Source organism: Polyodon spathula, chromosome 2 (genome assembly GCF_017654505.1).
Source record: "Polyodon spathula isolate WHYD16114869_AA chromosome 2, ASM1765450v1, whole genome shotgun sequence".
Taxonomy (NCBI): Eukaryota; Metazoa; Chordata; class Actinopteri; order Acipenseriformes; family Polyodontidae; genus Polyodon; species Polyodon spathula.
The window spans coordinates 56090422-56116475 of record NC_054535.1 but is presented as its reverse complement, the minus strand read 5'-3'; the positions used below and the strand labels follow the sequence as shown (position 1 = coordinate 56116475).

The window sequence follows — 26054 nt, the reverse complement described above, 5'->3', positions numbered from 1 at the left end:
TTTTAAAAGGCGGTTCTAGTGTTAATGAAAAGTAACTTTTAGATGTTCCACAAACACCCACACAAATATAAATTCTAAGTAGTAAAACTTGTAGAAATGATATTTTATATAATTGTGTGTGTGTTGGAAAGGTAACCAGACAAACAAGTAGCTAAAACGCAGCATAATTCAGAATGTGCACGACAACACGTAAATTAATTTCTCTTGTTAAATGTTTTTACCTTTATGGCAAAGCATGGAGCTCTCACGATATTCAGAGTCGTTCTTTTCCTATTTAGTACGCAGACACAGATATTTAAATATCCCCTCCCCTAAATCAGAACTGCATAACAACGCATTTCCTGAAAAGTACGGCAAACGTACGTAAGGAAAACTGCCATAACTTGTGCATGTAAAAGCTGTCATTTGAAAATGTTGAACCCATTCATAATGCATTAACTTTTTAGGTGGTAACATATATGTTTTGTAATTCTTTTGAAACCTTCAAAAGGATTATATTGTATGGCACCCCTATCCTAATAGTCTTTTAAAAACTGATGAAGTTAAATTGACAGTTTTGTGAATTTTATGTATTAAATGACAGCAGATAGTACAACTAACTTTTTTTAATGTTAGCTTGCGTAAGTTCAGGAGGTGTGTAGCAAGGGGGTTTCCAATTTCCTGTCAATTAGTTCCTATTTACTATTTAAGCCCTGATCACTTGCACCTTTTGCTGTCTAGCGTTTCGTTTTTGTACCACACGCTCAGACGCAGTCTTTTCGTGTTTCTCCGTTAATCTACACTTTGTTGCCTTTCACTGGAGGTCAATTCTCTGCGCAGCGCTCCCAAGATATTATCAAATATTTTCCTACCTGCTCCGGTGCTGCTTCTCATCATTCAGCTTCTCCGTTCGGCTGCAGGAGCTCCTGCGTTAGTCCTTCCTGCTCTTTCCAGCCTCCAGCCAGCAACAGCACCATTCAGCCGCAGTTCCATTTCTCATCTCATCCGCATCTTTATTAGACAAACTGGCCCTCCATTAAAATCTCTAAAGCTCCTTCAACAAGACATTGACATTCCTGCCGTCAGCGTTTGCCTTGCCATCGCTCCTATTTAATCCACCATAAAGATCTGTCAGCTGAACATTCCTTCACTCTTCGCTTGCAATCAAGCGCCCCTCCTCCGCTCCCAGAGCCAGCAAAAAATTATCGTTCCTTCATGGGATTCTGCCCTGAACTTCTATTGGCTACGGTCAGCGTTTTAGGGACCTGTCCATTTAGTTTCATGCTCCGTTTCGCCATGTGGCTGCTTGTGCTTTCGACTCGTCACAACAAGATTCAACAACACTGTTGTTTTGCAACTTTTTCACCAGCGCTTCTCGGTTCGTGGCTTTCACGGCAACGCCCTCGTTGCGTGACTGCGGGGAGTGGTAAAGTAACCATGGTAACCAGGCAGCTTAATCTGCACTGCGAGCTCCCTACTTCAGTACTGCAACTTTCTGGCTTGCTTGCTGCTGGGCTTTTACAACCTGCGAGGGCTCGTTCAACTCGCCGAATTGTGACATCTAAATACTGCGTTAACATATTCATATACATGACTGTCCTAAAACACGTAACAAAGATATTAAAATCTAAAAGAGTACGCTATTGTTGTTTTACACCGACAAGGATTTTAATCACAATAACCAAGTATTCTACCCGGCTTCACTCATGCCAATGGTTAATTCTAATCACAACCGCTAGATGGCAGTGTAACACCATAAATTTTATACAGTCTCTAAACTGGTTTGCTATCACTGCGAAGCTCACACGCTCCAGTTTATGTTGTCATTCTGAGGGATTTACATGAGACCTCCTCCTCAACCTTTTGTAGCAATTGACATTCTCCAATTTCAACAGTTCCCCTCTTCAAGGACCTGGTCATGAAGCAACCTTAATCAGCAGTTTGAGATGCTCAGTATCTACCATCATAGCAACATCCTGTTTTCCTGCATCACGCATCCATTCCTGTGACTGATTCCTGTTCCTAGATTCGTGTTTTCTCATCTGGCGCTGCTCCTCCTGTCCGACCAGCTCCATCAAAAGTCATCATTTCATCAACGCGAGCCGCTAGTCAGTCATGGAACCATGTCCTATGACTTATCACTGTTTCAGTCATTGTTTTCCTACCCCCAATAGACAATAAACTGCTTCCGACCAATCAACAGGTTTTGCAGACACCTCAGAGCAACATATTCTTCATCCTCTCTGGTTCTGCAGCTGTCTCAGATCTCTGCAATCTTCATCTCTGCCCAAAAGTAGCCCCATCTCTGGCTCTATCTAAATCCGCCTTAACACCGAAAGACCAATATCTACTGCATTCAGCAGATCCCTACTCTCTGCAGAAGACTACCCCACTCTAGCGATGGTAGTCCTCCGTCTCTATTCTAGATTTCTGCTCCAGCAAATCTCTGCTCTCACAGCTGGGCCTCTGCACACTACTGACAGCATTCCATTGTTTTCTTCTTCAGACCTCTGCTCTGTTCAGCAGATCCCGCCCTCTACTGTTAATTGCTCCTCACTACAGCAGATCTCCACTCCCTCTTCAGATCTGTTCACTACTGCAGCTGCAAAGTCGCTCTAGTTTACTGTTGAAGTCTGCAGCTGCACTTCTCCAGAGCCAACAATGCTCCAGCCTTCCTTCAATATGCAGATCGTGGCAGTATTCCCACAATCAAGGCTAACGCTAATCAAAATACGACGCTTCTTCAGCAATCCTATTCCTCCCAAACGTTACAGCATTAATACTTGGTTTGACATGTGGTACGAGACTGGAAATCTGTCTTGATTATGAGTTAAGGTTTTCCACTATTAAGAGAATAACTGGCGTTGCGAAACCCAAATCTCTGAATGTGAGTTTACCTTTTCCATTTCAAGCAGACATGATAGTAGCAAACCGCTGATCAATGCTTGCCCTCATTTCTAGAACATGGGGTGCAAAGGAGCCGTGCTTCCCCAGTAGCCGATTCATGTTCGTTCAGTCCAGCTGCCACCTCAGCCCTCAGTTCCAGCTCTTCTTCTGCCTCTACTTTCAGTATCCAAGTTCAGTCAATTGATCCCATTTTCCACAACCCCCATCGAGAATCCTCAGCTTCTCCAGATGCTATTTAACTGAAACCTACTCTCCGTAACCCCCTTCAATCTGCTCAGCATTACATGTCTGCAGCCCTCCACCTTGTTCAAGCTCCTATTCTACAGCCTGCTCAGCGTCTTCAATCCCCTGAGCCCAGATTCAAATAATCATAGCCCTTCAATCAAAACCTGGCTCTCATGGTCTGTGGTAGGGATTCTCTCCAACTCCCTCCAGTATCTCCAAAGTCAGCATTCTGTCTGACCCTCTGTGGGATTCTTAAGAGCTTTCCCCCTGTCTCACCTTCCCGTCTGTCTATATCAAAATATATTCTCCATTTGCTAATTTCCACTCTTCTGAAAAGCCACTTCTTCCCCCTACAATGATTTACCCATGGAGATCAGCTGCCTCTCGGCCACCTTCCATGCTTACTCCATCACTTGGCTGCGTACCTCAGGACGGATCAATTCAGCGCAGTCGGTCCACTCACACGTCAAGTATCAAGTTCCCTATCTCCCTTTTCAAGGTATCTCCACAGCAGGAACCCCTCCCCCCACTCCCCTCCTCAGACCATCTGTTCATTGATTCCTCTCACACCTATCATCGAGCAGACCTCCCTCCATTTCTCCGCCTCTCCCCCCAAGCAGGCCTCCTTCCTGTCCACCCTCGCCTCGTGAGTAGGCCTCCCTCCTCAACTCCACCCTCTCCTCCAGAGCAGGCCTCCCTTCTCGCCTCCTTGCATGGCTCCCTCCTCTCCTCCAAGTAGACCTCCCTCCTCTCCACCCTCGTCTCTTCGCAGGCCTCCCTCCTCTCCACCCTCTCCTCCAGAGCTGGCCTTCCTCCTCTCCTCTAGAGCAGCCCCCCCCCCCCCCCCCTCGAACTCCCCCTTTTCCCCCCAGCCTGATCATGAATGTGGGGGAGCTGGTCCTCCTCTGCAGTGGATTCCTACATTCATTCATCTTTCCCTGATATAGTTGCTGCTCCTTCTAAAAATGCTAGAATCATCTAAAGGCTTCTTCTCCTCCTACGAGGATCTACTCACGGAGACCATCTGCCTCATAGCCTTCTTGGCTTTCTCAAAGATCCGAATTCACAGTTCCCTCAGCTTCTTGCTTCCCCTCGGCGGATTTTCATTTTTATGTGACCCATCTTCTATTTATAACTCCTATTTTCTTATTTCGACTTCACACTTCAAAGACAGACCAACCCCGGTGCGGTCAATTCATTCAGCTTTCAAGGACCAAGTCTGCTCTCTGCCCTTTCAGCAACGTCAAGGATAGGCCTCCCTCCTCAGCTATTTACCCCATTCCCTCCGTATCGGTGCAGCCACCTCCACTGCAAGGGCCAGCATCAATCAGAGCCTGATCAAGACCAGTGGCACGGTCCTGTTCTGCAGTGGATTCTAATGTTCATTCATCTCCCTCTGACATAGTTGCAGCCCATTCCAAAAAATTGCTAGTATGCCTGAAGTGGGGGCTACCTGTCTGCCGGAGCCACTAGAGGTTTTCCCCTAATTAGCTTCAAGGGGTTTTTTCCTCTCCACTGAGCAGCAGGTATACACATAGTCATATCCTACTAAATTTTACTAACCACTCTCCTGTTTGTCCCGTTTGTCCTTTTAGTCTTTTGTTTATGTTATGCGCTGGCATGTGCTCTTTTGTTTGTCTCACGGTGTGGGTGATTTGGTGGAGTGCCGGGGGTACATCCTTTGGTGGGCAAGTGATCTCACTTCCCCGACCTCAGGGCATGGCTTCAGCTAACCCTTGACCTTCAGGGGGGTTCTCACCATGTGAGTCAGAGCAGACCCCCGGCCACACTCTGTTCTTTAGCAGCTCCTGCGCTTATCTTGTCTTAGTTCGGGACGTGGCTACTCATGCCCAATTCCCATACTAACCTCTATCCCTTTTTCTTATCTCAGGTCCCAGGGAGCATGAAGTCTCAGCAAATTGGGGGTCTAACGAGCGCCCCTTTACAGAAGTCTCAGATGCTGGGTACCTCTCCCTCTCTATCTCCTTTCGTGTCCCAGTCTTCCGGGACCATCTTCCTCTGAGGGGCGGCTCCACGAGTCATAACCCTCATATTTGTTTTCGGTTGCTAGGTCCATCGGCCCTGAGAGTGTCGGCATCGCCGCCCTCAGTCGGCGACCACTTTTGTATCCCGTTTCCGGTTGCTAGGCCTTCGGCCCTGAGCTCGTGTCAGCATCGCCGTCCTCAGTCAGTGACCACTTCTGTTTCCTGTCTTTCGGTTGCTAGGTCCGTCGGCGCTGAGCTCGTGTCGGCGTCGCCGCCCTCAGTCAGTGACCACTTCTGTATCCTGTCTTCAGTTGCTGGGTCCTTCGCCCCTGAGCTCGTGTCAGCATCGCCGCCCTCAGTCAGTGACCACTTTCTGTCCTAGCTTCCATGTCCAGCTTCGCTGGTCTGCTACTAGAGTGGGCCTCGCCTGCTCTTCTATCCTAGGTCCGGTCCTTTCTAGCCAGTACTCTGTCCTACTAACCGCTCCCTTCTGCTTCTTCTGCCCTATCTCTACCCCTATCTCTACCCCCAGCTCACACCTCGTGAATTAATGTTATTTTGTACTTCTTAAAAGTCGTTCTAAGGACAATGGCACCATAGTTAAAACTGAATGCTGCAGTTCACTTAGTACTCTTGTGGCAAGGTAGTTTCTGTAAATAATTCACATTTTGATGTTTCGCTACAAGAGGAAAACTTTAGGCACTGTTATAAGGATCTTGTACCAAGAAGGTCAGCCAGCTTATCTGGGCCAAGAAGTACAACAGCCAAAAACTTTACATTACAAAGAACAACTTTCAGATCAGCATGCTTTGGGGTGATTAGTAGGGTCTATAATAAATGGCAATAATTAGCACCATTAATATCTATGGTAACCAGTGTTTTCTTTTTGATGACATTAGCCCAGGTTTATGACTTTTTTTTGTTTTAATTTCTCATTACAGAAATAAGGACCTTGTTAAAACCTATTGTTTTCATTTCCTAATAGTTGTGTTTACTGTAAAGGAAACTACACATTTCCTATATGACACACTGAGACATTTATTTTGAACATACTGCACTTTACATGTATATTTTTAAATATTTAAAAGTAAGCCCTTCACAAGCATAAGAAATGTGAATTTCTCAGGGACTAGCATATACAGTATAGGTATGTACCGTATGTATGACCGTCTCCACTAGAAACTGACTGAATTTGTTTGCTCAACAGCTGCAGTACTTTAAATCTCTATGGGTTGTTGGCTTGACCGTTTGTGTTGATCATTATCCCATGATCATTATGCACAAGAGAGGTGCAATTTAATTTGTTCATGTACAGTGCTTATTTCTCACAACATATATATTAGAGGACTCGACTTAGTACTGCAAACAGAAGAAACATGTGGGTGACGTGTGAAATAAAAAATGAAAAAGCCTTCCAACTACTATGGTGCCTTGTAGAGAATCTTGGTACAAAATCTATAATTACAAGTTATTTGGTTTAGAATTCTTGGCTAAGTTTTTTCTTGGTTTTGAAATGTACTTCTGCAATTGATTTTCAACAGTTATAACAAACGGATGTGCTATGTTTGAAACTGCCATTGTAAACTTGCAGATTCACCACAGTATGCGTTTACAATCTGTCACAAAAAATTGAATATCAGACTTTACAATCTTTTCTGTCTGCTTTGAACTTGCAACTCAAATATCACAAAAGGTCACCCTTTAGTGTGAATGAATATTAAACAGTTTAACAACTGGCATGATATTTGTTCACATGCGAACACTGTTGCATATCTGAACAAAAGCTGTTGAACCCACCGATCCGCAGTGCTGATATCTCAATTATATTAAACAGACATTTTCTCCAAACCAGTTTATCACATGATTAAACCAAAGCAGCTTTGTGTTGTTGTTTGCCCACTGCATTCTGAATGGAGTGGCTGAAACTGAACAATTTTTCCTACACAAACTCAGTACAATTCACCACATTCCTTCAAAAGGATCCTGTGTCCACCACAGCTGTTTTTATATATATATATATATATATATATATATATATATATATATATATATATATATATATATATATATATATATATATATATATAGACACACACACACACACACACACACACACAAAATTACAGTACAAATACATATACTGGGCCCAAAAACCTTTAAAGACATATAGTAAGACAATCAATGTATTACATAAAATGTAATACTAAAGCCAAAATGCTTTTTTCCAAGCATAAGGACAATGTTCAGTTCACAAATTAAAAAAAAAACAAAAAAAACAAAACAAACATACAGTCGTTAGCATCAATGCAACCGACTTATTATATAACAGTGTCTATGTTTCCAACAAAAACAGAGGCAGCATGGTACGATAGCAGCGCAATTATTTCTGAAATAAATTGATGAACGTTTTTTTTTTTTGTTCTTTTTTTTTTGACATGGGTTTACAACAAACTTCAAAGTGTCACGCCAGTGAGTGTAATTTTATGGAAATTACGGAGAGGCTATAATAATATTTTGGATGTCATGCATAAATAGATGGCATTAACAAGGGTGCTTACAATGACTTTGTAAGATTTTAGATTGATATTACAGAAACATTTCAATTTTACTTACCCAATCATGGCCATCTGTGTTTTCAGCAAAGTGTTTTTGTTATCTCTGTTTTTTTCTGTTATCTCCAAGGATGGCTAATTGTAATTATTTGTTAAATGCTTCATAGTACACAAATAGATTTGTTAATGTGCTGTGCACAAGATGTGCCAGTAGGCTGGTTCTATTCATTCCATAGATTGTTCCATTTATTTTGTGAACTACATTCTATTAATGTGTGTTTTATGTGTTTACTTCACTTAGCAATGGGATCAAAATCAGTAGCTTCACTGTAATATGATTTCAAATTAAAATTTCAAATTAAAATTAAATGGTAAAAGATGTATGATGCTTAACTCCACACAAATTCAAAGCAAGGTTGCAACTAGTATAATTATAATAAGGGAATTACCTTTGTAATAACCTGTAACTACTCTCACTGTACCCTCTAATAGTTTCATGTCAAGTCAGCACCAGTTGTAAGGTGGCGTTCTTGTCCTGGGCTGACTTTCTGCACAGCTGGGGCAGGGGACCTGTGGATAGTATTTGAGTGACATTTCTTGATCCATCATGTGATTTAGAAGTAATCATTTTTGGAGCTACTAGGAGTTAGTTCTAGAGTCACATGAATTTCATATGTTGCAAAATGAAACAATAAAACTTTTCCAATTTTACTCAGATTAATTTTTCATTAAAAAAAAAAAAAATACATTGTAATTCTTCACTTGTGACCAATGGCACTCTAAATATTGCTGTTATAAACAGTTGCATTCTCTATATGTCTGCAGCCCCAAATAAGAGTCTAACATGCTCTGAATTCCTCAAGGTGCTTGGAAAGCCCAAGCTCATCCCTTTTATGGAGCACAGAAAGTTACTGATTTGAGCAGATAAAGTTACTGATTAAAATAACCCCAGAACACACTGCCCAATCCGATCAATAGGGATACAATTTTTCAGTAAAATCAGGCAGTGTATTAGAATTCATGTTAGTGATAGAGACAAGGAAGGAGAGAAAAACAGAAGCTGCAGTTTAAGCACTAGTGCGCATGTTTATTAACAAGTACAGTAACAAACAAACAAACAAAACAAATGAACAAATAAAATGGCACAAGGGCCAAAACAAAAGGTCTACATAAAAGACTCACAGACATAAACAGAACATGGTCACAGACGTAAAACACAGCACAGCACCACAACAACACAAACCTCCACCTCTATCACCAACATTAATTTACCACTAATTCTAAATTACCACCAGTGATCACCCTTTTTATACACCTGTGGTTGTCTTGTGATTTGAGAGGTAGGAATTTAACCATTGCTGCCAACCCAATATTCCCCACATATGTGATCCAGCAAGGTTTACACCCTGTCACACAGCACCAAAAGCAGTGTACTTTTTAACTATTAGACAAAATATTTATGTTCTTAAAGGGAAAACATAACACAGTACATTTTGCTGACATTATAAGCATTTGGGCAACATAGTATATGTTCCCTTTATTGTAAATAAAAATGTGATTTGGTATAATATTATAGCTTACAATATTACTGGTAAGTTCAGGTTTTGATAAACCTCCATCTGGAACTTCATCAAGTCATCATGCTTTACATAATGTATTCAGGAGATGAGAATTTAAATTGCTCACACAAAAGTATTCATTATGGGTGATACTAAAATATCCACATAATTCATGAATTCTGAGTTCAGTTCCTTTCGGCAGCAGATCTGTCTTAAATTGCCCGCTGCTGTCTTTTTATCAACATTGACTGTAAGTAGCTCCAGGTGAAATCTGTCCTTGTATATTTGATATACCAGCCATACGTGTTTATCTTGACAAGCAGCTTAAAAGCTATCAGCATGGGAGATCAAGTAACATTTAAAGCAGCTCAGCTGATATTGCCATCACTTATAAATGACAGCTCTCATTGGCGTTCTTAAAGTGCCAAAACAAAGCATTCTCTTACGAACATTCACTTTCGTTTTTTTATGCTATTAAGTTCTTTGAGCTGTTTATACCACTGCTGCTGATTACAGCAAACTCACCCAAATGAATAAATGAGTATCTGTGAACAGATGCAACTGAAGAGCTGACTAAGCAGACAGGCTTCAATTAGTTCACACATGAACTATTTTACATAAATAAAAAAAAAAAAAAAAAAAAATATATATATATATATATATATATATATATATATATATATATATATATATATATATATATATATATATATATATATATATATATACACACACACACACACACACACACACACACATATATATACACAGTGCCTTGCAAAAGTATTCAGACCCCTGACCAATTCTCTCATATTACCGAATTACAAATGGTACATTGAAATTTCGTTCTGTTCGATATTTTATTTTAAAACACTTAAACTCAAAATCAATTATTGTAAAGTGACATTGGTTTTATGTTGGGAAATATTTTTAAGATTTTTATATATATACACACACACACACACACAACTGCTTTTGTGGATGAGGAATAAAAGTTACAAAAAATAGATGTCTACAATTATTTATTTCATGTTTACGTAAATTTATTACATAAAATGATGATTATATATCCTGCCTGGACAAGGAGAAGAGCAGCGGATTGGACACTGATGAAGTTCCTGTCTGGAGGGTGCGGTATAAGCTTCCCTTGCCTAAGCGCTCTGGAGACCTGCAGTGGGGAGTGCTCATTGGTTAACTTCGTCCTTGGTCAGGCGAAATTAGCTATTTTAAAATCCTGAAAAAATAAAATTTTAGCCACTGGTTTCATAAATCCTATCAGTATTTTTAGGATCCTGATGGTCTCCAGGATCAAGATGGAGTCTGCCTATTTTAAAATGGTGCACGACCTGGACAGTTTTGAGAGACGTTGGTGCATTGGGGAGGGGGGGGTGTGCCGTGAGTGAGGAGGGGCTGCATTTTTTAGAATGGTTCAGGATTCAAATATAGCCTCAAATGTAATCTTCCAAACTGTAAATTATAATAGCTATTTACTGTAAAATGAGAAATGTAGCATTTGCCCTTCTTTCTTTTTCCTTTTAAACATGCTATTTGCAAAGTGATAGTCTACTTTGTTCCGTGTACAGTATAAGTATATTTGAATATTAACAGCTTTAAGAAAAAATTAAAAAACGTATATAACGTAGATTGCCAGGTATAGCCCTAGTTTATAGATAAAATATGGCATAAACCAATCATGGATTGATCAACTGAAAAGTAAATACCAGAGGATATGCTAGCACTGGCAAAATGGTATACTACAGCAGGATTCTGCTTTATTTTCTTTGTGGACCTCTGAAAATTTCACACAGGGCTCATTTAAAAGAAGTTATAATAGGGTCATGACAGTCTTTTATGGATTTCTATGCGCTGTCAGTCTCTTTGTGTCAAATGGACCTTTAGTGTAATGACATGGCTGCTGAAACTGCTTACGAATTGCAAAAAGTTTACATATTTTTTGGGGGTGGGGATTGTGGCAAAGTGGTTTGCAGTGCGCAGGTGTAGAGGTGATGCAATGTTCAAACAATGACAAACAACAAAGTTCACTATCCAAACAATCCTTTCTTATTTTGTAAACCAGGTCGTTTGGCGGCCATAAATAATAGTTACTGGCGACACAAAATAACACGTTTCAGTCCCAAAATAATAATAACAGTACAAACACAAAACACAAACACGATCACAAGTCCAGAGTGACTGCTATACGTGCAAGTGATGAAATACAGTTTATAGTGAACAGCAGTACAGTGCTGACCGGGTTGATGCTGTCTTTTATTAAAAGGCCCCAGATCATGTTAGCCGTCTAACAATGACAAACAAGTACAATTAGAACGACAAACAAGCAAACACAAAACACTCAACAGTTATTTTACAGTCCTTCAGTGGTTCTTTCGCAATCATAACATTAACTGTAGGTCACTGATCTATTACCATTCTTAGTGAACAAGGTTACCGTAATGGTAGTGTACCGTGCTCTGCATCATACCGCACCGTGTGCTCCGTGCACCGTACACTGTACCATTTGCACTGTACCGTGGGTCCTGTGCAGTGTGCTGTGTCTGTACAGCTAGTGCTTAGACAGGTACTGAAGAGCAACGAATTTGACTTGTTTGACTTGCATTGTTTTTATCTTTTTACAGTACTTGTCTGTAACATACCGTACAGTGGTGTTGTTGCTTGTGTTGTGTGAGTTACAGTGTCATTGCTGCTTCAGCAGACATGTCCTGCTTTAGCTGGGGCGTGGTTTAGAATGGCAGATGGTGTGTAGGGGATGTGTAACCCCCATTGTGCACAAATGTATCTATCCTGTGCAACAGGCACCAAACCGGTACCAAACAGCATTGCTTGTCGTGCAAGTCTTTACTGCTTACTGTACTGAGGCAGCAACTGTACATTCTTACTATACATTACTTACTTACATTATGCCTGGAGTTATCCCTTCCTGTCTAGCTCGAAGCAGGCCTTGTTGACAGTCTTTAACATGCTTTGCTATTTGCATGAAACCACTTTCTGCAAGTTTTGTGCACATTTCTCCAAGGCACTCTGCGTCTCCAGGAGCCGGTGTTCCTGTCTGAGGACGTGGAGTCACATAGTGTATTCCCTGCGGTAAAGCTTCCCCTGTAACGGCGGGGCTTATGCTATTGATCAAAAGGGCCATTACGGTCTTGCAGGTGCCCCAGTCTCCATCGAATAGCCCACAAGCTGTTGCTCTGGGCACATGATCATGTCCTCTATCTGCGAGCAGTACACCTGCCCAGGTGCTAAGCAGCAGACCTCCTCTCAAGGGGAGTTCCTAGTGCCTCAGAATGGAGGTTTTACCCAGAGGTGGTGAGCCTCATTTGGCAACCATTTAGGAAATCAAAGATAGACCTCTTGCCTCCAAGGAATTGACCCATTGTTCCCGCTGGTTCTCCACAACAGGAGCCAGGGACCCACTGGCAATAGATGCTTTAGCACAACAGTGGACGAGGCAGCTGATACATGCCTTCCCACCGTTTGCCCTGCTCCCACTGTGTCTGGAGAAAATCACACAGGACTGGGCCAGGGTGCTATTAGTAGATCCTTACTCGCCAATGAGGTGTTTTCCAGTTCTGATGCAGCTACTGAGCTGCCAGCCGTGGAGCCTGCCCGAATATCGTGACCTGCCCTGCCAGACACGGGAAACATTGATTGGCATCCCAATTCTGCGGCTCTGGTCTAGCCCCTGAACGGCAACATTTGAGCCGTCCGGGGCTTTCCAACACGGTTATTGACACCCTGAAGAATGCCAGAGCAGCGTCCACACATTCCATGTATATGTACAAGTGCAGCGTTTTCAGATGTGTTGCATGCCTAAGGGCTTTGACTCTATGACCTGTCCCATGACAGTTATATTTTTGTTACAGGGCCTGTTGATAAGGGGAATCCCCCTCTAATTTTAAAGGTTTATTTGGCAGCTATTCAGCTTGCCATGTCAAAATTGATTCAGTCTCTCCAAGAGTTCAGCTTTTTGGAGGGGCAATTTTTAAAAGGTGTTTGGCAGCTTTGGACACCTAGGAAGGACATTATCCCTCATTGGAGGCTTAACATTGTTCCATGCTGGAGGCTTAACTATGAAGCCTCCTTTTGAAGTGAGTTCCAGATGAGTTGAACATTTTTCTTTAAGAACGGCTTGAGAAGTCTAGAAGGAAAACTGATGATGATGTCAGTGTCAGTAGTCTTTTTATACCCTTGGGGGCTGGCGCGACTGTGTCAATGACACTGTGTGCAGCTTTGGAATATCTATTTAGGATAGATGGCATCAAAGGATTAATACCCATGAGGTAATGGTTACATTTCTTTTTCAGGGAACCAGGGCTAACATTTTCTTTTCTTTAAAAATAACAAGGCCAAATCCTAACAGCATATTTTCTTTCTGCAAGTACCTATCAACCTAATTTCTTTATCAACAAAAAACATTTTATTCTTTCTACAGGTATTGCCTAAATAAGACCTATCAGCAAATACATTTCCATTTTTTTATGATTAATTTTGTATCAGTTTTATATGTTCATATCCTCTGCTCCTCAAACTGGCACAGTTTTTATGCAAAAGAAAATATATTAACTCCTTGGCTTCTGCTATAGAGATAGCAAGGGGATTCTGCAGTTCAAATACAATGTGCAAGGAATTATGCCAGATAGATTTTTCAGAATGTTACCACATTACTACGTCTTAATAAAGACAGGGAAAAGGGGTAATTAGCTTGACATCAATAGTGGAGGTTATCCATTGATCTGCAGACCTCCTGATCAGTATGTCAGTTGCAGTGAAGAGGCAATATTCAAACTGAGTATTTAGAAACTGAGGGAAAATAATTGATAAAAATGTATAAAATAATTTAAGAAGTATTCCACAGCAGTTATACATAACGAAACTAAACAGTAATGGGAGGGACCTACAATAAACACAATTAATAATGAGGACTTTTTGTCAAAGGATTATACAATACTGATGGCCTTCTGATGCCCACTAGCTAGGCCACGATAACAAGAGCATTTGCAATGAAACTACCCCCATTCTGGACAGCCAATAATGGCACTTCAAAGTAGCCCTCGGGATGTGTTGGGTTGGTTCTTACTAAAATAAATCTCCGTTATAAATAGGGCTTCTGATGTTTGGCTTTAACCGATAAAAACAGATACACCCCCCAATACAAAAAAAATAAATAAATAACAGAAGCCCTAGTTATAAAACAGGTGGCTCCACTGGTGTGATACTAACCGTTCTTCCATGCCTAGCACACCATAAACAGCAGCATTACATTAAACAAACAACCTGTAATGTAAAGTGCTGCAAAAGGTCCCTGCTGGCTAAAATGGCAAAAGAAAACAGTGAAAAGGCTTGTCTGTGTGTTACATATTAATATTCTATAACTAGTACTGATAACACAAAAGCCTTTGTCTCTACTATTTAAATAAATGAACATTGCACTTTTATGGTAAATAAGGTTAAAACATGTGTAAATCATCAGTTGCAATATCTTTTTCATAATTAATAGCAGTAATAACTGAGTACAGAATGAAAAGTTTATAGCAATGCTAAATTCACTTTGCACTGTGCCAAAAAGTATTTTACATTTCTTGTTTAATCATGTTGGTTATATACCCTGCCAAGAATGACATAAGCCGAAAAACAAATCATGTATATGAGGTTTTTTTTTGTTTTGTTTTATTGTTTTGTTTTTTAAGTGACATGAAATATTGCATTAAAAATGGTCCTTGACAGTGAAATAAAGTGGTGACATGTTATCAGTCTTTTGATGCCGTGGAATGTATCTCCTATACACTGTGCAACCTCCATTTCAATAAAACTATTAGCTTGTCTTGAGCTATCCTAAGTAATTACAGTATTCATTCAGAAAAAGAAGATTGGGCTTCAGAATCCATTAGGGTCATCATTACTTTAATGAAAAGTCAATACCAGCAGCTCCTACAGGAAATGCACTCTCCTGAGAGAAAGGAAGCAGTCAGGTGCAAACAGTGAATTATTAAACATACATGACACTAAGAATTATGGCAATGTGGAATAACTGTATTCCTTATAATCAAATAGTGCAGGTCCGAAAGGAGCTCTGTTTTGTATAATATCTGTTTCTATCTTTCAAAATTTCATAACATAGAATCAACAACTGGTGTTTTGAAAGTTATGCACACTTCATAGCCCTTTACATAATTTCTTTATCCTTTATATAAGATCATTAATAATCAGCTTAAAAAATCTAAAAAGTAAGCACTTTTGCAATTGCTTGTATCAGAAATCGTTCCTTTCAGGTTGTAATGGGGCTGCATGAAGCTGCAATTTATCAGTTTGATTCAAAGTTAACTGACCTAAACCACAACACACCCAAATCCAGGCAATTGGTCTGACCCTTTACATTGCCATCCTCAGCTATTTAATGATTCATAGGGTGAGCTTGTGATGGAGACAGCTGCCAGCATTGCTGATAAGATAATTTCAGTAATCAGTATACTATAAAGCAGTCTGGCAGCGCAATACCAGATCAATGAAATCATGCAATAGGCACTGCAATACCAGAGGTAGGGATAACCATACAGGCTACAAATATTTGCATTGATTTTAAATATGGTTACTTATTCCTCTTATAGGAGATACAAGTAACACTCTTGTTGAGGATCTACTTAATAACATGTGGTAGAGAATGGTGAAAATAAGCTTTACCACAACTGGTAACTGATACTGATACTAGATGTAAGTAATGTAGCTTTCACATACTTAAGTAAGTAAAGACAAACCTTTTAAGACTCTGACTCAAGTAGACAAACATTACCTGTGTCTTTGTATGCAAAGGCAGTTGGACAACCACCTTCTTTTATCTGTAGATTCTAATATACCTCTTGTAACAGGGTGAGGAGCCCTGTACAGGATTATTTATTTATTTTAGAACAGAGTTACATCACTGCCCATGTGCAATTTATTGTTTTGTATTTGTTTGTATTATGATTTATTATGTTTTTAAATGACGGTTATAATATATCTTTGGCCTTTGGTCTCGCTTTGGGGAACAACTGCCCATAAATGTTCCGGCTGATAAGTGGGGAAGCCATGGGCAGGGGGCAGGATAGCTGCCAGCCCCCTTAGACGAGCCAAAAAACAGATGGAGGCTGGGAAGGAGGAGGCAAACTCTAACTCACAGCAGGGAGGTAATGGATCAGGTAAGATTTAAATCCTTTCCTGATAATCATTGGACAAGTTATTACATTGTTAGCGATAGGTATGGCTATTTCGATTGACAGTGTCTGGTTATTGACGCTTAATGACTGATGATGATTTGACTGATTGATTAGAAGTGAGTTCTCTGCCTGAACCTCCGCCTTGCTAGATCAATGCTAAACTATCTGCACATGCCTTATTACATATCACCAAGGAGCAGCTCCAAACAGCCCAATGGAACATCTGTAAGCATGCCAGCTAATACATAACTCGCAGTATAATTTTCATGTGGGCAAAGGGAAAAAAAATGAAACAAATTACCCAGGAAACCATTCTTTAAAAACACTTAAAAGAAAAATGTAAGATCTGCTGCCAAGACGCCCATATCCCTAAATAGCTAGTTTAATGAATGTAAACCTAATTCTGCAATTTAATCACTGGCTATAGTTCTGAATGCATGAGATGGGTACTAATCAGGTACTTCATGGTTTTTACGTAACTATTTAATCTTTCACTTTGCAGATAAAGTGGAAATTACAAACTGTAATTTAGTGGCAGAATGTTGTGTGTTGTGTCATCTATTTTCCCAAGTCCTTACTAATATGAATTCAGCAGTTCGGGACAAACACCAATCACAAAATGTTTAAGTACAACTATTTATTGTGGAGAATGAGGAGTATGCAATTTTACAGAGAATTATGTTGTATATACGCTTTCATTTGGTATCAGCCCTTGCTGGCGGGCCGAAAGGACGAGGTGGGGACGCCCATTGATAAAATATAGAAATTGTTTTTAAGAAAGGTGGAGATGGGAAGGTGGTGGATTACAATGAAATCGAAACATAACTGAGAGGAAAGTGAAGAGGGTATTTATAGTGCTAACAATCTTAATTAGCTAATGTGTAAACTGAATGATTCAGTTTGGTGACGCAGATATTGGTGTTTGACCCTCCTCCCTCCTCCTTTAATTAGAAATATCAATAATACTAATATGTTTTGGCAGCACTAACTGACTTACTTTTAGTGAAAAGGTTATTAGTAAAGCAAAACCTCTTTTTACATACTGTGTTGGTTAATGAATAATACTGTTTTACAATTTATTTATGTATTTCTTGCCCAATCTGTAATTAACACTTTAACATACACACACATATATATATATATATATATATATATATATATATATATATATATATATATATATATATATATATATATATATGGAATCAACTCCCCAGTAATGTTGTTGAAGCTGACACCCTGGGATCCTTCAAGAAGCTGCTTGATGAGATTCTGGGATCAATAAGCTACTAACAACCAAACGAGCAAGATGGGCCGAATGGCCTCCTCTCATTTGTAAACTTTCTTATGTTCTTATGTTCTTTTATATATATATATTGTGACTGATATGCTTACTAGGTCCGTGTTACTGTACTCACCTGCCTGGTTGGTGGTCACATTGAGAGTAACAAACTGCCTGGGAAGCGAGGTGAGCTCTGTGACCCCATTGACAGCCTCAACCTCAAAGGTGTAGTTTGTGTGCGCCAGAAGGTCCACCACCATCACTGAGGTGTTGCGGAGCCCCATCTGCTGGGGGAGGAACCTGGAGTGGCTGCCACATTCTTCACATTGCTGGGAGCCTGAGCGGCACTTCTTACACACTATGCTATAGGTGACGTCTTTCCTGCCACCGCTGTCAGCAGGAGCGGTCCATTCCAGGAATACACTGGTCTCATTGACATTGGAGATTGCATTGCGTGGTGCTGATGGAGGTCCTGGTTGTAAAAAAAAAAAAAAATATATATATATATATATATATATATATATATATATATATATATATATATATATATATAATTTATATATAATTGAACTCATTTGAAGTTAGATTTCTATTTACTTGTCTGTTCTGTCATATACTAAAAGTGCACTATTTAGAACTGAGCAAGCAGATACTGTTGTATATAAACGTTTAGATTGAGTGTACTGTAACTGCCTTGATTCTACAACTAACTATTTCAGCACTGCAGACCTGTGCAGAGGCCTGGGAAAGAAAACTCCACTCAAACCTGCCAGCCGCCCAGGTGGAACAGGAGAGAGAACTCCATAAACCAAAAACAACACACCAGAAAACTAATCAAATACTGCAGATGTCTATCTCTGCCCATTTGTATTTATTTTTCAGTAGAAGACATTGGACACCTAATTAATGAGGGTAGTCTTTATGTATAGACAGTGTTGAACGTGTTAAAGTGATTATAAAACCTTTTTTTTTTTTTTAATCTGAACAACCTAATCATTGTGATGAAATTGCCTTTTCTTTTTTTTTTTTTTTTACTTGTGATGTACATATTTTTCCAGGACAACATTTAAAAAAAACAAAACAAAACAAAACAAAAAAAAAAACACCAACTCAGCTGTGACTATATTATATCAAAACATAATTTGGTAGCTATATTCCAGTTTGAAAAATAATTTTAGGTTTGAAACTGGCATTGGTATGTGCTTTTTCTGCACCCCCGTTTTAATCACCGTTTCAGTATTTTCTAAAGCTTTTGGTGGAATACATGATGATCTAAGAATCCGTGTCTATTTTCTAAAGACAAAAGTGGTGGATTATGTAAACTTCCATCAGTTAGCTTTTCGCCTGCTTCAGTGCAGTCAATACGACAATCCGCCAGTAAAAAAAATGCAATTCAGACTCCTTCATTCAACATGGTGCCTAAGTGTGTCCAAATTCTACTTTGAATAAATACTTTTGGGTGATGTAGAAGGGTTTCCTCTGTGTTTGTATTAACTTTTAAATTATTTATCCCCTGCAATATCCCAGGGCTGAGTTACTTATTCAGTTTTAGTTACATTTGTGCATATTAGCGAATAAGAAGCTGGGATGTGTGAATAAGAAGCTGGGATGTGCGAATAAGAAGCTGGTCGAATAAGAAGCCAACATCATCATCGTGTTAATGCATTAATAAATACATTGCAGACATATATATGCTTTTAAATAACATGACCAAACCATCCACCTAATATAAACATGTTATTTGAATAAAATTGTAAACAGTTGTTTTTAGTTTTAAGTAGGATTTATAATTGAGTGTTTAAAGTTGTGGATGCATACAAAATACATTCCTTAAAGTAAGTTAGCTTTCACTTCTCTTCAGGGACCGTCTTCAGTTTAACAATACAGTATTCAGTATTTCGATGCATATGCGCTACTTGCTGTACCATTTTGTTTTAGCACTGTTCCTTTTTTAGTAAATATCTATGATTATGGAATGTTTTGATATTATGCTTTTTTCAATATTGATTTAACAATTAAACATTAGTTAGCCCACTTTAGTACTTCTGAAATATATAATACCTTGTTTTCGTGGACAGCCAACTCAAGTCAATTGAGTGCGCCCGAATTGGTCTGAATTCTCCCAGAACTTAAGTTGATGGACAACTTGACTTGGAGAAAAAGGAAGTGTTTCCATGGTTTTCTAAGTTATCTGAGTTATCACATGAGTTAGGCAGGAAATACTTAGTTAAACATCAAGACGTGCATTTGCTGCAGACGGTATTGCAGTCAAATTGTCAATGAATTGTTAAAAGATAAATCCATCTAGATATTCTGTCGCATTTGTTTCATGCAGTACATATACCTCTGGCAGACTGGCATGCTGAATAGGGTAAGAAGTGCCAGACAAGGGAAATAATGTGTCAGATGTCAAAGCAGATATGAGAATGGCAGTGATTAAAAGTAGACCAGACATTTTCATCAAAGGATTTAAAAAATCTGGAATTGATCTCGTGCAATCAGAAACACGGAGGCACTGTAAACTGCACCTGTAGTAGGACTGTTCTTTTTTATGTTAAGCATTTTTTGTATTCTTTTTTTTTTTTTACAAGTGTTTAATTAACAGCCAAATGTGTTGCTTTTTTCTTTGTGACTGTGAAAAACGACAATTCAAAAACCGTCAAAATCCCCCAAAGTAGCAAATCCGCTGACTTTAATACCAGCCAAAATGTCACATTATATGGTATGTTCCTGCTCCCTACAACATTTTTGATTGACATTTAGTGATGTCATTTCCTCCCAAGCCGAGTTCAGACTTTAGAGTACTGGCTAGCCCGAGGAGTGAAATCGGATCAGATAATTCAGGCTCCTGCTCGAACTGGGAGCCAACTGGAGTCATTTAAAAACCTGGAAATGGAGCACGTACCCGGGTTGTGTGGTTAATGGAAACGTGGAATGAACAAATAAGACGGATGTTTGATGATTATATTTAAAAGCTTATGTCTGCAATGCATTTATGTATTTATTTATTACTTTTTACATTTTAAAGCATCCTGAAATAAATGCTAAATGATTCATTTAAACCTGTTGTATACATTATTTTTTTTTTTTTTTAAATCATTCATTTTTATTTTTGTGTACTGGAGTACTGCAATATAAATGTATCTTTGAGTATGTATTTTATTAGTCCTTTCACTAACCTGTGCGGGATAATATAAGATATTTCCTAAAGCTATTAAGTCAAGGGACTTACTTGTGCAGGCCATGTTGGTCGGATCAGTGTCCCTCCTAAAGTAGCTGTCCTCACATTCACAGGAGGTGGATGCCGTGACGTGTGTGTAGCTGTGTGGAGGACACTTACTGCAAGCCAGGCTCTGAGGGGAGGCCCTGAAGAATCCAGGTCTACAGACTGTAGGATAAAAAAAAAACAGAATATGTTAAAAGACAAAGACATTTAAAAAATAAAAATAACTGTTGTACCATAAGTAGATACAGAAAGCTTTAACAGCCCTCAATTGTGGTGTCAGGTTTTTAAGCATGTACATTACATGCTATATTTTAGTTTTCTGCTACTAAACCTTCTTCCATAAATTATACTAAACATTTGAGTTTTTACTACTATATATATATATATATATATATATATATATATATATATATATATATATATATATATATGCAGTTTTTCTAAACTCAGAGGTGTCAGCTACAAAACTTTTTTTTTATTTATTAAAGCTGCTTTATTGTTGCTTACCTTTTCTATTGCTTACCAGATGCACTGTTTCAGCAATGCAGAGATAATGTATACACAGTCTGCATAACTTTTTGTTTTACTTGTTTATTGTGTAATCTAGGTGGTCCCCAGATTGTGCTTCTTTGTGAATTAGACTGTTAGGGCCAGATCAAGATCTTTATGCCAAAACAAAATTTGTACCTTTTACATTTTTTTTTTTTTAAATGAAGACACTGTTAATGTTATACTGTTAAGAACAAGTAAATTATAAGGAATTTAACTATGTGAACGTGTCCTTAAGGTTATTACTACTTGTTCTGAAACAGGATTTATTTTCATTTTACAAATAATGGTTTAAACTTCATTTTGGCTTAAATACCTTGATAGGTGTGCCCTTAGTCTAAGTGTACAGTACAGTTTAGTGAATGTTGTTTAGAGACCTTGTATGGCAAAACAACTGAAAACAGCAAAAAATAAAAACGTAGTTAATGCCAGTTAAACCTTTCTCTTAGTGTCTTCCCATGATGCAAGGTTAGCTAATTGTTTTCCGTATTTTAAGCTGAACAGCAGCTGAAATGTCTCAGTGGGTGTTCAACTAACAAGCAACTGCATTCTATGTATTAGCTGAATTCAATGAAAAGCCGTTTTAAAAAGGGACACAATAATACAAATTGTGCTGGTTAAAATGGTTTGTTGTAATTATGCTTATCTTGTTGTGTATATTAATTGACTCTTCACTTAGACTGAATTAGCACTGTCACACATCACAGTAGCAGATAGTGCTTTAAAAATCCATGACATTTCTCTGCTTGACAATTAAATGTCAACATGTATACTAGAGGACTGAGGATTCCTCTCCAGGCTAAACGTAATTAGGGTCCAAGCCATAATCATGAACAGACAACTCTGTCTAATCAGATCCATGGCAACTTTATATATCTATGCAGATGATTTCCAAGCTGGCAGTTGCATTTCAACATACACTGGTTTAAGACTTCAAGTCTGATAATAGCTTTGAGTATGACAGAGCGTCAAACTGAGACATTCCTGTGTCTAATATTTACATTCCCCCTGAAAACTCTTAGATTTTTTTTAGTAGACAAATCACTGTGACTTTAAGAATTTTTAAGAATAAGGTTAAGAAGTTACTTCTGGTTGAACAAGGCAATATGAACATGTACTCCAAATTATGGCTATAAACCACTATAAACCTCTATATTAAAGAGGTTTTGGAGGCTTTGACTGTTTACTAGATATTCAGAACAAAACCCCTTGCAGATTAAATTCAGCCTCGCATTTATTTCAGTCCCATCTGTAAGAGAAGAATCAACAGATTTAAACTTATTTAAAGTGATACTAGAACTACCCGACGTACATACATACCTAGAACTACCGCAGCTGTCTTTTTTTACATTATATAAAAATGTGTATAAAATTACAGCAGTGTCGCATGCTACAAAACTGTTCTGTGTTAAATGTAGCCAAAACAGCGTGTTTATTTTAACATACCAAATATAGTGCTAACCTTTAATTCTGATTTCCTCACTTGTATTTTCCCATAATTTCTTTGTACATCAGATGTTCCCCCATCTTGCCTGTGATATCTGGAGCATAAAAACTTTGGTTTGCTAAAAATGTAGCATTTTGATGTTATTGTTTGTTTTCCTTAAGGATATTGTCTGTGACACAATTTTTGCAGCCTGCTTGTTACACGTGAGAGAAACCTGTTACAACACGAGCACTGACACGAGACTTGGGCGTGGTGCTGGAAGGGGACTTATGATTGAAAATGCTGGGCTATAAAACAGAGTGGTTTTAGCAGCTCAGAAACGACTTTTGACATGCAGAGGGAGCTTACAACACTCTGTGAAGCAATAGAGAATAGTGCACAAGATTTGTTTCACTGTTTTATACAAGTGTTTTCTGTTTACCATTTTATTTTGTGCCTGAGTTCGATTCTGTTAGCTATTCAAAGGTAATTTCTGTCTCCAGTCTTGCAATAGCTGGTTTGGTACTCTGTTATTCAGTAACTTTTTTTTGTTTTCAATATAATCATGACATGCTGTGCAGTCCTGCGTTGCATTGGTCTATTCATTTTAACTAGAAAATATGTATTTTTAAATAGAAAATAAGTCTTTTTTACAGCTGTTGATAGATAAATCACGTCTGAAAATGTCTACTGTAGTTATTCAAAACAGGCATGAAGCTCTCAAGTTCAGCAGCACGAAGTCAAACCCACTGTTTTTACTATGACAGTCAAAATTACAGCTGTAATGTAATAGTAATGTTGTATGATTCTGTATTTTGTATCCTTTTGAATAAGTCTGTGAAGGTCTGAAAAAGAGACCTTACACAGACTTAGTCAAAAGGATACAAAATATGGTATCCTGGTATCAAAAGGCAGCCGACCTGCTGAGAGTTCCAAACCTCCCTTATCAGGCAAAAGCATCTTTTTTAATTAGACTCAGAGCCTCAAATATTTTAATCCAGTGAGAACAGAATGGCAAAATCCACGGACCACAGTTAATATGCTAGGAATAATTGAACTAGAATAGGCTTGTGGTTATATCAAAGTATAGCATTCCTAAGTTTTAATATTCAAGGTTACATTTGCTGCCAAGCAGGTGCCTAATAAATTAACCTCTTGCCTTCTGCGTATATAAATGAAATAAAATAAAATTGCAATTTACAAAAGAGACTGCTATTTTGAACTATCTGAATTAGAAATACATGTTATAAAATCATTTAAAGTTAAACTGTTATGCAAATTAAATTACTATTGTTGAAAGAACACATTACAGTGAAAAATGAGAGATGTTCAACCAGTAAAAATACTATTGTAGCAAATTATGAGCAGAATAACAATTTGAACTAAGAAAACTGTACAAATGTTACTGTTAGGAAAAAAAAAAGCTTGTATGTTTGCTTGTTATTAGAGTGTATAAACTCTTGGAAGCTGGTAAGACTCCAAAATAGGGCTTCCCCTATCTTTAAATTAATAAGCATGTGGAAGTCTGTATTAACCTTGGCAGAAGCAGGCATCTCATTTAATTAACTTGAAGATTATAAAAAAGTAACCTTATACAGACAGATAGAACAATGTTTAAAACTAAAAAAGCGATTTTATACCTAGTTGGTTTTATTGCAACTAAGCACAGATGTTTTAAAAAGTATTTTGATCAAATAAGGAACAGAACGAAATAAACTATATGAACAGAAATAATGTCTGAAGTAAATAAACATAATATTTGAACTAACAAGTGTTTTTCCTGTTTGGGGCTTTGGTGTAATATTGCTGCTATATTTCAATATTATCAAGCCTATAGTTTAATGAATTCACAGCAAGTTTCTTATTTAAAAAAGAAGCTTTATCTGAAAATAGTCTTTAAGCTAAACACAGGTATTCTAGAATAATTCAAACAGAATATAAGTGTAAATGTTTTATTATAACAGAGGAAGTGTTATGTTTGAATAAAGACAATAAAGTGTAAACTGTATTCAATAACTTTAGTATACAATGGAACTTCTGAAGGAAAATAAAATATGTTGCCACCTCTTTACCTGCTAATAGCAAAGCTGTGCTGTGCATGAAAAAATAGGTTTTGGCAATCAAAGTGAGACTTGCTGGTAGTTTTGAATCCAATGAGCAAGATTAACTACCAAAATACCTTTTGGTACCAAAATAAGAAAGTATATTGGGGGTAATGTCAGTTCTCTTCATTACATTATAGAAATTAATGAAAACTGGGCAGCCAAAGCGAGCATTTCATATAAATTAGAAAAATTGTCTGCAGTATTAGTTCATATCAGAAAGGTACCCGACTTTATTTGGGATGATGTTTGTGAGCCATGCGGTAAAATTGGAAAAAACACTTGCAGTAGAGTTTCATATTAATTAAAAAACAAGCCTTGCTGGTAAACAGGGTGTCGGAAAACTGCTTGCACAGGGGATTTTTAGAAACAGAGAGAGGTCAGGCTTAGTCCAAGCCTGGTACAGTTACTATGAGCATATTATAATGTACATGTTCATTATATACTGCATTTAAATGAAAACAACAGGACTGGCCACTGTATGCTTAATGGTTTTATTCTGTTAGCACATGTTTGTATATGAAGTTAAACTGGCTCATTGACAACACACTGAAAAGGTAACATAATATGCAGCTAAGAAGGACATATATTTTTGATCCAGGTTAATATATTCAAATAGAGCTGGTGTTGCATATTAAAAACATCTCTCTAATATATATAATTTGGACCCTGTGAGCTCCAGTTCACCTAATTTTTTGGGAAAGGAGGGGAGGGAAAATTAGGAAAATGGAAGAGAAAAACTCTATAAAAGCTGAGGTGAAACCCCAGTCAAGCATCTCTCAACTTATTCTAATAATTTGCTTGGTCCATGCTCTGAGGATCTCTGAAAAAGCTGGTTGCTGTTTGATCGTATTTAGAAGTCTTTGCTTTTGAAGACAGTTCTTGTTTTAAGTTGTATTCTACACCTACACTTCCATATAGTGGAAGGTAAGAACAATTTTGAATTCATATCTCATTTATATTGATGCATTGCTATAAGGTATAGGATTTACATTTTAGCTTTGGAGAGTGATATAGTGGATGTTTAACGATTTAGCGGTGGGCACTTTAGTGG

The 26054-nt window shown here is 38.3% G+C and overlaps 1 protein-coding gene across 2 annotated transcripts in view; it reads right to left on the bottom strand.

Moving 5' to 3' along the window:
• Positions 1 to 26054, bottom strand: part of LOC121298529 (ephrin type-A receptor 5) — a 207259-nt gene that overhangs the window by 60911 nt on the left and 120294 nt on the right. For both annotated transcript variants that reach the window (XM_041225659.1, XM_041225666.1), the window contains exons 4-5: positions 20930 to 21085; positions 17834 to 18169 (exon numbers count right to left, since the gene is read on the bottom strand). In XM_041225659.1, coding sequence (XP_041081593.1) covers positions 17834 to 18169; positions 20930 to 21085 — 492 coding nt within the window. The remainder of the gene's footprint in view (positions 1 to 17833; positions 18170 to 20929; positions 21086 to 26054) is intronic.